Source organism: Juglans microcarpa x Juglans regia, chromosome 1D (genome assembly GCF_004785595.1).
Source record: "Juglans microcarpa x Juglans regia isolate MS1-56 chromosome 1D, Jm3101_v1.0, whole genome shotgun sequence".
Classification (NCBI taxonomy): Eukaryota; Viridiplantae; Streptophyta; class Magnoliopsida; order Fagales; family Juglandaceae; genus Juglans; species Juglans microcarpa x Juglans regia.
The window spans coordinates 17,944,668-17,956,232 of record NC_054594.1 but is presented as its reverse complement, the minus strand read 5'-3'; the positions used below and the strand labels follow the sequence as shown (position 1 = coordinate 17,956,232).

Sequence of the window (11,565 nt, the reverse complement as noted above, 5' to 3'; positions counted from 1 at the left end):
AGAATTCCAGTAAAGTTTCGTTTGGATGTTGAGTTGAGTTAAATTGAACTCTTTATAAATAGTAATAAGTTGAGTAGGTGGAGTGAGTTATGTAGAACCTATTTAAAATGAGTTTAGATGTGTTTGGATGTAATCATAAGTTTAGTACTATTTATGAAAAATTAAAAAAGATTATATGTTCTATGTATAAAGATGTGTTGAGTTAAAAAAAGTTGTGAATCTCATGTGTAAGGAAGTTTTGAGTTGAGATAAGTTTAATAATTTAAGAGTTTGGTATTTAAATGTAAGACTTAACTTAAAATTAGATTGAACTGAGTTGATATCAGCTGAGTTTTGCAACCAAACGGAGCCTAAGAGTTGGTCATAATTAAGCTAACCTGTCCCGCTATTATTCATCATTAAAGCAAAAAATAAGGCTCTATCAAAGAATTATATCAAATTGTTTTCATAACAAAGCTTTAAATACAGACGTCTGCCATGTATTGGGTATAAATCAGCAACAATAGCAATTTTGACTTCAAATAAAATTTACATACACAAAAACTAATTTTCACTGCAGCTATTCCCATGTTCAAATTAAGAACCCCTGCTTCTTATAAGAAAATGATAGAGATACAGTCATTTTACAACTTTTTTTTTTTTTTAAATTGAGAATATTTCTATAAAGTAAGGATATTTCTATAATTATTTTATAAATTATTTTACAAAAATGCATTTCATTTAATATAAAGTTGGTAAAAATATTGCGTCTCTATCGTTGCTCAAAATTCTACCACTACTTTCAAAGAGGGAGAAAAAGGAATGGCGAGAGAGAGATGGGGAAAAAAAATATATGTACAACCTTCCGCCCCTGCACTCCCATTTTCTCCTCCTGGGTAAAACATGTTAGACACTACTTACAGGTTAAAAAAAAAAAAAGAAAAAAGAAAAAATGAAGGCATGAGCAGTACGACAAACTGCCTGGCTGCTCAAACAGTTTAATTTACACTCACTACTTGATACCAAGTAGATCACTGATCAACTGTAAGTGCAACTTCCTCTGAGCATGCAGGCAAATCTTCCCTTGTTATGCTCTTTTGTGAAATTTCTCCATGCAGAATTGTACTGCTCCCTTCACACCCATCTATTGACTTACAGAGATGTAGAATACAACACAATAATTTAAAATAAGAGTAATGACAAATATAATAGTAGAGTGTGTAAGTACCATGCAGTCGTTTTAAAAAAGTATAGGATCTATTATTAAAAAGTTAATTTTTTTTTTCATGTACATGTAGATCCCGTAATTATTTACTTTTTTTTAACTGATTGCACGGCACTTGTACACTCATGACTGCAATTATAATTTCTCTTAAAATAAACCATCAGATTAAAAACTGAAGATAAGAAAATAACTAAGAAATATATGTGATAACTCACGTAAAGGTAAATAGTTGCTGCTGCAATTCACTAAAACATGGCCTTTTCTATATCCTTTTAAGAAATCGAATCCAGTTGCAATAACCAGAGCCTTAAGATGATCAATTAACAAACACCGCAATTTATGGCAGCTAATTAAAAAAAATGCAAAATTACCTTTATATTCTCAAACTTCGTAATTAGCCTCATATATTGATCACGTGCTTCTTGAATGAAAAGCACTCAGCCAAAAATGAAAAGCAAACCTGGCACTTTGAACAGATTTAGCCAAAAGAACACTCGAAGAACAGTTTATTGAAAGCGCATATTCCAACCAGTGAACACAAACAGGAATGAAATTGCGTGACAAAAACCTAGCAGCGGGCAAGCTCGTCTCGTTCCTTAGAAATTAAAATCCCAAAGCATTAGCAAAAACCCGACATACACTGACCAACATATATATCTCCTTCCTAGAACATGATATTCAAATTTGTAATTCTGTAGCTGTGAATAGATGGTGGAGCAGTAACTTACATGGCAGATTCAAGTTTTCGAGAAATTGTATGGTAAGCTAACACAATGATTTGATGCAAAAACCAAGAAAGCACCATTACATCCAAGAGTACCTGAATTTTCACAATACGGCTCCGTATTTTCAAAAACTCTTTTCTTCCCTTCCAACCACGATATCTCTGCTGTATCTTGGGCCTTGGCAGTTGCAGAATGCAAATATTCCTTGAAGTGGCCCCGTTTTCGGACCTTGCTCAAAGAGCCTAGTGCAACTAGGTCAAGTGCAACTTCAGAAATATCGTTGCTTTTCTTATTTAATTGTCTGTGATTGAATGAACGAACCCGGAATGCAACTTGTATTAGTGCGGCAGCATGAGCTGATTTCCTAACCGCAGCAAGAGATCCTTTCAGAGAAAGGCTCTCATTTATTGCCAAATCTGACGGGACAACTTGTGTGGCATTCTCAATAGCCTTTTCGGCAGCAATACGTGCAGCAACGCAGTCCATTACGTTTTCATTGACAGTCAGTGTAGAAAGGTGACAGATTAGATCAGCTTCTGCCAGATATCCAACTATCCCTTTATGCCCTCTGCTTGATGCTAGATCAGCAGCTGTTTTTCCTCCCGGAGATGCTGGTGTTGGATCCTCAACAGCACCCGGAGCAGCACCCAATCTAAGTAGTGCAATAACCGTTTCCTCTCTACAGAAAGGATAAAAAGATCAATCGCTGCCAATAAACAGACATAGAAGCTGTACGTATAAGATTAAGTACAAACACAAATAATTCTTTTCTCATGCTTTAAAAAAACCCTCAAAATCAGGCATCATAGTAGACAGCTGGATGAAGAAAGGAAAGAAACCACATGACAGCATCTGAAATGAAAACTTAATCCATCAGAAGGTGACAGTTTATTATATAATCCAAAGAGAATCTAAGAAAAGCAATCTGACCTCCCAAAATACGATGCCCAGTGAAGCCCAGTTCTTCCACCCACATCTCTGAAATTGGGACTGACACCGGCGGCAACTATGGGGGCCATGGCCCACTCATAACCAAGGGCAGCTGTCAAATGTACAACTCCTTGGCCTTCACCGTCCATCACATGTGGTCCTTTACCTTCTTCATGAATTTTACAGATCAGCCACTCATGAAGTCTATCCTTCAACAGACATTGAATCAATTGCTCTCTAGGGTTCATGCGATTGCTATTGAAGGTCAAAGAAATCTCTTCAACCCTTCCCATATCATTTCCACTTTCACTTCTCATTGAATATATAGTACTCTTAAGCTTGCATTTATCACAATCCTGAATTGAGCAATCAAACCTATTCCTCACCCGACCTAGATTTAAAAGTTTCACTAGACGCATCTGAAAACACACTTCATCTTCTGGTGCACATTTTACAGCCAACGGAAACACAGTTCCTGATGGTTTTTCACGATATTCAAAATCCCTCACCTCACTGCAGGCTAACCTATTACTGCGGGTGACATAGAATGGGACACGCCCAGGAGCATGCGGAGGAGTTTGACATCTGATGACGGTATCAGTCAGAACTTCAGCAGAAACCTCAATTTCACCAAACATACATCCCCACTTAATCTTTGCTAGATAGTTCTGTTGAGGGAAAAATTAGTTGATTAATATTGTGTTGTAACAAGTGTTGAAGCGGTGTAACATGAAAAATGATTGAAGTGTGCTCAATACGGCTCAACTGGCGCTTGACTGGCGCTCGAGCGGAACCTTCCAGAGAGGTTCGCTCGATGTGTGCTCAAGCGGAACCCATCCAGAGAGGTTCATTCGATGTGCGCTCGAGCAGAACCCATCCAGAGAGGTTTGCTCGATGTGCGCTCGACGTAGCGCTCAAGCAGAACCCATCCAGAGAGGTTCACTCGATGTGCGCTTGACATGGCGCTTGAGCAGAACTCTTCCAGAGAGGTTCGCTCGATGTGCGCTTGACGTGTCGCTCGAGCTGTTTCTGAAAGACAACATGCACTCGACTTGCGCTCGACACCTCGCTCAAGTTAATGTTCAAGACAACTTAGAATTCAGGGTTTTAAGCGCCGTGATCTGTTGGGACTATATATAGAACAACTTATTTCTGTTCTTGTGGGTGGAGAAACAGAGCAAAAACCCCAGTTGCTTCAAGAGCCATAGAGAGAAAGTTTTTCCCACTTTGTGAATCTCTCTTGGACAAACACATCTCCACCACACCACACTCAACATCAAATCTTATTTTAGTCCTTTGAAGTGGACGTGTTCATTGGCCGGAAGGTTTCCGGAGCTACTATTGATGCAGAGATCGAGAGTTTCTCGTAGGAACCTATAGAAAGGTCAGAGTTCTGACATTAATGCGTGTAGAGATCGAGTGGGTCACTCGTGATGTTGCAACAAGATTTTGTGAGTGTCTCTATATTGGTCGTAACAAACTTTTTCTATAGTGGATTTTAGGTGGTGTCTTTCACCCGGAGTGATTTTAGAATTTGAAGACGTTCTTCAAATGAGTTTCCACTTTGTGACCAAATCTCTGTGTTGATTATTTTGCGATTTGTTTCATCATTTAATTGCTTGTCATTATATTTGATTAGACCAGAAAAATTGAACTGCACATATTCACTCCCTTATAGGTGTTGTATTGGATAGAACCACTGCTTTTTCAAGTTCCTTGCGTACCAAAAATGTATCGACAATTAAAACCTGAAACACAACAAGAACAAAAACTGGCATGATTTTATATATTCAATTCTTCAGCATCAACAACTAAAGGTAGTGTAGGCTTGAGTTTTAGAATATGCAGGAAAAATATTGCCCATGCATCCTCAGAATAAGCCCAATCTGGTGAAAACTCATGGATAGTAAATAGCTGTTCTTGGCAAAGATAAGGGCCCAGTAGATCAGTATCCAGCTACATATGGCGTGATAAACTGGATACATCCTTCTTGTCATTTTCGTCATCAAGGGTATTCCAATAGTTGCCAGAGTCTGAAGCCATCAAGGAATTATCACAATCTCGACCAATTTCTTTATCCATCCATCTTCCAAAGCTGTCAAGTTTCTTCAGCTCTCCAGCTTCATTATTTACACCATCTCCCCCTTTCTCTTTAGCATGAACGGTTGAAGTTACTTCCACATGAGGATCTGAATTACTGTGAAACTGCGGATGAAGTAAATTGAAACCAGACTCATCTGGAACCTGCAACAAGGCGTGGATCTCACTTGAGGAACTTCGATAATGGGAAACATTCACCTAATCGAATGAAAAGAACATGCAACAAAGAAACACAACATACTAAAAATAAAAGTTCCAAGAGATATAACAACATATGCTCATGGGTTAATTCAATGCACAGAAACACAACTCTAACAAACACGCTCACCTCTAAGTCTCATATTTTTTTTTTCAATTATCTTTAAGTGCCATACATCTTTTTTTTTGAAAAGTAATCTTTAAGTGTCATACATATGTGAAATTGCACGAAATGACATTGTAGGGGTTCTCTCGGCCTTTCTCTTATCCTTAAGGAAATAAAAAATAGCCTGGGTTTTGGTCCTTCTAAAAAATGATCACTGGGTAAAAAAAAAAAAAAAACGAAACTAATTGATCCTTAGGTTTTGCCCCACTATAAAAAAAGTGGTCATTCTTTTTTTTTTTTTTTTTGATTGGCACCTGTGTTCGGGAACAATGTCCCGACTAATCCCGGGGGTGCACAAGCCCTCAGCAATGAATTTCCCACAAGTGCACCTTGGGTAATTCAAGAGTTTGTGTAACGCCTAGGCCAAAGCCTAGCCCAGACTTGATGAACCCCAGCCCACGACAAGTGATCACTTGAAGGAAGCTTGAAACGGCGTCACTTGGTGAGGTCTTTTTCTGCCTCATTGTTTTTCTTCTCCACGGTTTTTCCCCTTGCACTGCAGTTCCGCAAATCCCTCCATCTTGTGCACCTGCTCCCCACGTCTCCACGGTTTTTGTTTCGGTTCCACACATGAAGTTTTTCCCTCACCACATTTTCGAGCTACTTAGATTTTTTTTCTTTCCTTTTACACAAACTCAGTTTATCCTTGCGAGCACTGCGATTTCCCTTCTTTCCGTGTGTCCCCGGAGACTCGTCGCTATTGGCTGAGTTCCTCGAAGGTGAGCCATCGTTCTCTCTCTTGTTCTCTGTTTCCCCTTTGCCTCACAGATTTTTTCGTGATTTTTCTTTGGGTTTTGGCACTGTGTAGCTTCTTCGTGGGTCTCGAAACCTTAGTGCCGTCGTCGAGTCCTCTCTCTAGAGTGTTTTTTTTTCGGTAACTATCCCTCCCACTCACTGATCTCATTCTTAATTTTTACTTCTATCCCCTGCTTTTGCACACACACAGACCCTCTTTTACTTTATTTTTCTTTGGTTTGTTTTTCGCACACACCCACTCTGTCTTGGCTTGCCGTGCACACACTCAGACCCTTAATCCTTCTTTGCGCAGACAACTATCTTTTTTACTAGAGATTTCTATGAAAATTTTTGGGTGTAGACTTCAGTGGGTTGCTTGGATTCGAGGTGGTTCGAAGCTTTTGTGACTCTTTTAGGTAAGTCTCCTCCGAAGCTTTTGGTAGTATTTGGATATTATATGGTTGGATTGTGATGTGGTAAAGTGTTGTTGATATGGTTGTAACGTTGGTCAGAATTGCACTACTGCTTGGATTCGAGGTGGTTCGAAGCTTTTGTGACTCTTTTAGGTAAGTCTCTTTTGAAGCTTTTGGTAGTATTTGGATATTATATGGTTGGATTGTGAAATGTGGTAAAGTGTTGTTGATATGGTTGTAGCATTGGTCAGAATTGCACTACTGTAGTAAGCTTTTGACAATTTATTACCTATGTAACTTTATGGTGTTTTGGTATTTTATTTGTTGGATTGTGGTTGCTTATGTTGGAAGTCTTGAAGTTGAGGAATATGATTATTTTGGATGGTTTTGTGAGACTGTTTTGGGCTAGTAATTAGGACTGTTTAGTGTTAATTTTTGGGTTATTTTGAGGCTATTCGAGTTGGGTTAAGTGGCTGTTGGGTGGAAATTACTTGGTGGTGCTAGAGTGAAAATATTGACGGTTTGAAGTGGGCTGTCCGAATTTACCTTATGGAGAATTTTAGATTAAAAATAGGCTGGTTTAAGTTTTTATTAATTGAGATTAGTGGTATACCTGTTTGGATTATTAATTATGTGGTATACATTTATTGTTTTAGGTTGTGATACTGTTAGAGGACAGATCCAAGGTATATCTTGTACACAGAAGTCAGGTAAGCGGGGTTCATATACTAGTTTTGCATAAAAGAAATAAAATGAGGTTGATATTGAAAATAAGCATGTTTGTTTTTTAGAAGAAATCTGAAAAACAACCTCAGATGTTTATTCTGCATATACATAAATTCTATATAAGAGAAAGTATTTTCTGTCATGACTGGTGTAGGCATGAGTTTTGTACATTTTATTTCTGAACTATGCAAAAGAGCGAATATGAAAATCTAAAAGTTTTTGTCATGAATAAATGAAAATATTTTGATTCTGTTTATTTCGAATATGTGAAATGATTTGACGCTATTCAGTACTTTGTTTTGATATGATGTGTCATCTAAACACCTTGGCATGAAGTTCTGATTCTGTATATGAATGCGATCTGATTCCGATAATGTTCCGTTCTGTTTCTGTTAAGGCCCAGCCACGGATATAATGGTGGTTTATAACCCTACCACAGGGGTGAAACATGGAATACGGCCCAACCACGGGTATAATGGTGGTTTATAACCCTACCACGGGGGTGAAACATGGAATACGGCCCAACTACGAGTATAATGGTGGTTTATAACCCTACCACAGGGGTGAAACATGGTATTCGGCCCATCCACAAGTATAATGGTGGTTTATAACCCTACCACGGGTGTTAAACATGGTATTTGTCCCAATATGATGCTATGAGGTGATATAAATATAATGTTTCAGTTTGAATATGTCAATGGATTTTCCTTTTGGGAATAAGTTTGTCTTTCTGGAATTTTCGCTCTGATGTTTTGCACCAAGTTTTGGTTTATGCATTTTGATAGTAAAATATGTTGTTTCTACATTTTGAAAGAAAATATTTTGTTCTGCATATCAACGTTATAAATGCTCATGTTTACATGCTAGTATATGATCTTTGCTTGCTAAGTTGTTGATAACTCACCCATTAATCTTCATAATATTTTCAGATGACATTGATGGTTCAGCTGAGGATCAGTATTAGAGTTTGTGGACAAGATTAACTGTGAATAGTTTTGGGTATCTCGCGGTATTAGTGCTGCTGTTGGATGTTATTTATTTATTAAGTTGATTTCAATGGATTTAGACGGTTTATGAAGACTTATGTCAATTTTATTTTATTCTAGTTCGTTATTTGAGACATGAAGAAAAGTTGATATTTTATTTGGGTTGTTATATTGAGGATTTGATATGTGAGTATGTATAGTTTATTAAATTTGAAAAAAGTGGTGGTGTCTATCAAAATGATGTTTAGATAGAGAAGGTTTTTTTTTCCTCTCTCTCTTGTTTATGTAATTTTTTGGCTTTTGTGTTTTTATAAATCACGAAAATCAATGTAAATGATTAGATGAATTTTTCTTTGGTTTGTAAAAGATGTTTGGATTGAAGTGAGATTTTTTATTTTTTCCCAAAAAAAAAGTGAGTTTTTTTTTTTTTGAGAAATTTTTTACATCCAATAAGACCTTAGCCTCAACAACAAAGCATAATGTCAAACCAAATCAAATTGTAGTGACCGGGACTGATTACAGCCCATAGGCCCAAAAGTTTATTTTAAGGCTGGTTAAGGTTTAGAGTATGATTTTGGATGGTATTAATGGGCCAATATTTTTAGAAGCCCAATTGAGATTTATTAGATAATTCTAAATAGGTCAAGGGCCAAAAAATGTATTATGATGGATTGATAGTTTTTATTGGACTCAATAATTAGGATAAAGCTGTTAATATTTATGGATCTACAATATAAATCCATTTCCATGGAAGAGTATTTGGAAGACAAAAACACCATTGAAGGCAATTTTTTTGTATGGATGGCCTCATTAGGAAAGATCCTCATAATAGACAACTTATGAAAACGCCACATCATTGTCATGGATTTGGGTTGTATGTGCAAAAAGTAGATCTTCTATTACTACATTGTGAGATTGCTACGACCATGTGGAATGACTTCTTCGCTTGGATGGGATTAACTTTGGTGATGCCGAAAAGGGTAATCGACCTCCTAGCTTCTTGGTGAGGTATCCGAGGCAACCCTCATATTGCAGCAATGAGGAAGATGGTCCCAATTTGTCTATGGTCGTGTATTTGGAGGGAGAGAAATGAAAGAAACTTTGAAGATCGAGATTGGTCAATGGATGAGCTTAGAAGTTTATTTTTCAATACTTTACTTCATTAGTCAATTGTAATTGATTTTAATGGCATATCTTTTCATGACTTCCTTGTATTGCTAAACTCGCATGCATAGGACATGCTCTTGTATATGTCCCATATACTTCAGCCTTTGTCTATTTTATGCTTAATAAAATTTTGTTCATCGATCAAAAAAAAAAAATTATGGACCAAGTGGACTCTTATTTTAATTGGTATTAGGCTCAAAATTTTATTTATAAGCCCAAAAATATTTATTAGATAAGTTGGGCTCATTTTTAGAATTTAAGGTCGGCCCATTAGGGTTGTTAAGTGACTTGACCATGGGGTTACAGATAAGCTGTTACGAATGCCCTTCAATTTCCAATATAAAACAAACAAGAATACAAAATAACAAGAACAACATAGAGAACAAGTAAAAATTGGAACAAGAATGAGAAGAGAAACCCAAGAATCCAATTCTTGATTCTTGGAAGAGGTTTTGAGGAACCTCCAACCTCCAAAAAGAATTCAATTATCAACAAGTCTGAACACAACTCTGGTACTCTTGTTTACAGCTTTTATACACATTAAAGGCTACAAACTAAACATTTCTTTTTATAAGTAAACAAATTTTATTGATCAATGAATAGGCATAGCCATGTGTGAGCAAGCTGGCCTGGACACCCATGGTTATTAAAAAAAAAAAAAAAAAAGTAAGCCCTAAACTAAGTAGGCGCATTAGAGACAAGAAAATAATGTAGGTCCATGCCATTGAAGTCAATAGCAATGGCCCAAGTACAGAGTTTTAAAAAATAAAACTTTAAGCTCCTCCAGTGATCTCTCATTGTCTTTAAATGTCCGGTCATTGTGCTCCTGTCACAAACACCACATGATACATATAGGGATCATCTTCCAAACAATTTTAATCATTTGCATGCCTTTTAAATTTGTCCAACTGGCCAGTACTGTCACCACTGTCTCCAACATAACCCAAGCCAAGTCTAATCTATTGAACGCCTCATTCCATAATACCCTAGCTGTCTCGCAATGTAGTAGGAGATGGTTTACAGACTCGCCCCCTTCTCTACACATGCAACACTAATCTACAATGATTACCCTTCGTTTCCTCAAGTTGTTGATTGTGAGAATCTTACCCAACGAAGTTGTCCACATGAAGAATGCGGCTTTGGGAGGCGCCTTATGTCTCCAAAACCTTCTTCACGGAAACTAAATATTGGACTCTTGTGTGAGAGCCTTATAAAAAGAGCAAACCGAGAATACACATTTACCTGCGGGCATCCACCACAATACATCTTCTTGCTGATTGCTTGATTTTATAGAGTACAAAAGGCTGTAAAAATTTGCAAAGCTACTCATTTCCCAGTCTTGTGCCGCCGACTAAAATTGAATTTCCATTGTATTTGCCCTCCGGATATCCCCATGACTTCTGCCACTGAAATATCTTTAGCACTAGCAATTTGGAAAAGAGAAGGAAATACCTCTTGTAGAGTACTATTACCTCACCAAATATCTCTCTAGAATTTAATCCTGGAACCCTCATCCAAATGAAGTCTAGTGTGTTGAGAAAAGACCACTCATCCTCTTCTAATGTGTTTCCACAATCCCACTCCATAAGCCCCTCTTACTTCTTTAGTGCACCATCCTCTCCATAAACCTCCATATTTACTCTCAATTACCAACTTCCACAAGGCTTATGGTTCCTTATTATATCTCCACAATCATTTTCCAAGTAAAACCCGATTAAAGATCCTCATATTTCTAATGCCCAAAGCCCATTAGAGATGGGGCGGCATACCGTCTCCCACTTGACTAAGTGAAATTGGAACTCCTCCCCCACTCCACTCCACAAGAAATCACGTTGGAGTTTCTCAATTCGAAACACCACACTTGCAGGTTTAGGGAATAAGGATAAAAAATAAGTTGGTAAATTAGATAAAGTACTATTAATCAAGGTAATCCTACCACCTTTAGACAAATACATCATTTTTCATCCTGCCAGTCTCCGCTCAACTTTCTCAATCATTGAATCCCATAAAGAGGACACTCTCGAATGAGCCCCCAACGGAAGGCCCAGGTAAGTCATAGGAAGAGAGGCTATCTTACACCCCAGCGTGTTGGCTAGCTGTCATACACTGCGAACACCTCCAATTGGCACCATCTCTAATTTTTCAAAATTCACTTTCAACACGGATGTTGCTTCAAAACAAAGGAGCAGGGCCTTCAGTACTCGAATCTGGTTTT

General features: G+C 37.6%; 1 protein-coding gene across 2 annotated transcripts; it reads right to left on the bottom strand.

Moving 5' to 3' along the window:
• Nucleotides 1-906: 906 nt before the first annotated feature.
• On the bottom strand, nt 907-5,145 carry LOC121237722 (calmodulin-binding transcription activator 2-like). 2 transcript variants are annotated; one of them, XM_041134582.1, is made up of 5 exons: nt 4,693-5,145; nt 4,572-4,609; nt 2,860-3,525; nt 1,576-2,608; nt 907-1,123 (listed from the first exon to the last, which is right to left on the bottom strand). In XM_041134582.1, the coding sequence occupies exons 3-4, from the start codon at nt 3,495-3,497 to the stop codon at nt 1,942-1,944; spliced, it is 1,305 nt and encodes a 434-aa protein (XP_040990516.1). In that variant the 5' UTR covers nt 3,498-3,525; nt 4,572-4,609; nt 4,693-5,145; the 3' UTR covers nt 907-1,123; nt 1,576-1,941. The 2 variants fall into 2 exon arrangements, with proteins under 2 accessions (XP_040990516.1, XP_040990522.1); XM_041134588.1 differs by having other exon boundaries at nt 2,860-3,528; nt 4,575-4,609.
• Between the last annotated feature and the right edge of the window lie 6,420 nt (nt 5,146-11,565).

Excerpts from the sequence above, each read along its gene's own strand:
- LOC121237722 (XM_041134582.1), bottom strand. The coding sequence starts at position 3,497 with ATGTTTGGTGAAATTGAGGTTTCTGCTGAAGTTCTGACTGATACCGTC. Across the intron at positions 2,609-2,859 it reads TGGGCATCGTATTTTGGGAG|AGAGGAAACGGTTATTGCAC; the intron begins GTCAGATTGCTT and ends TCCTTTCTGTAG.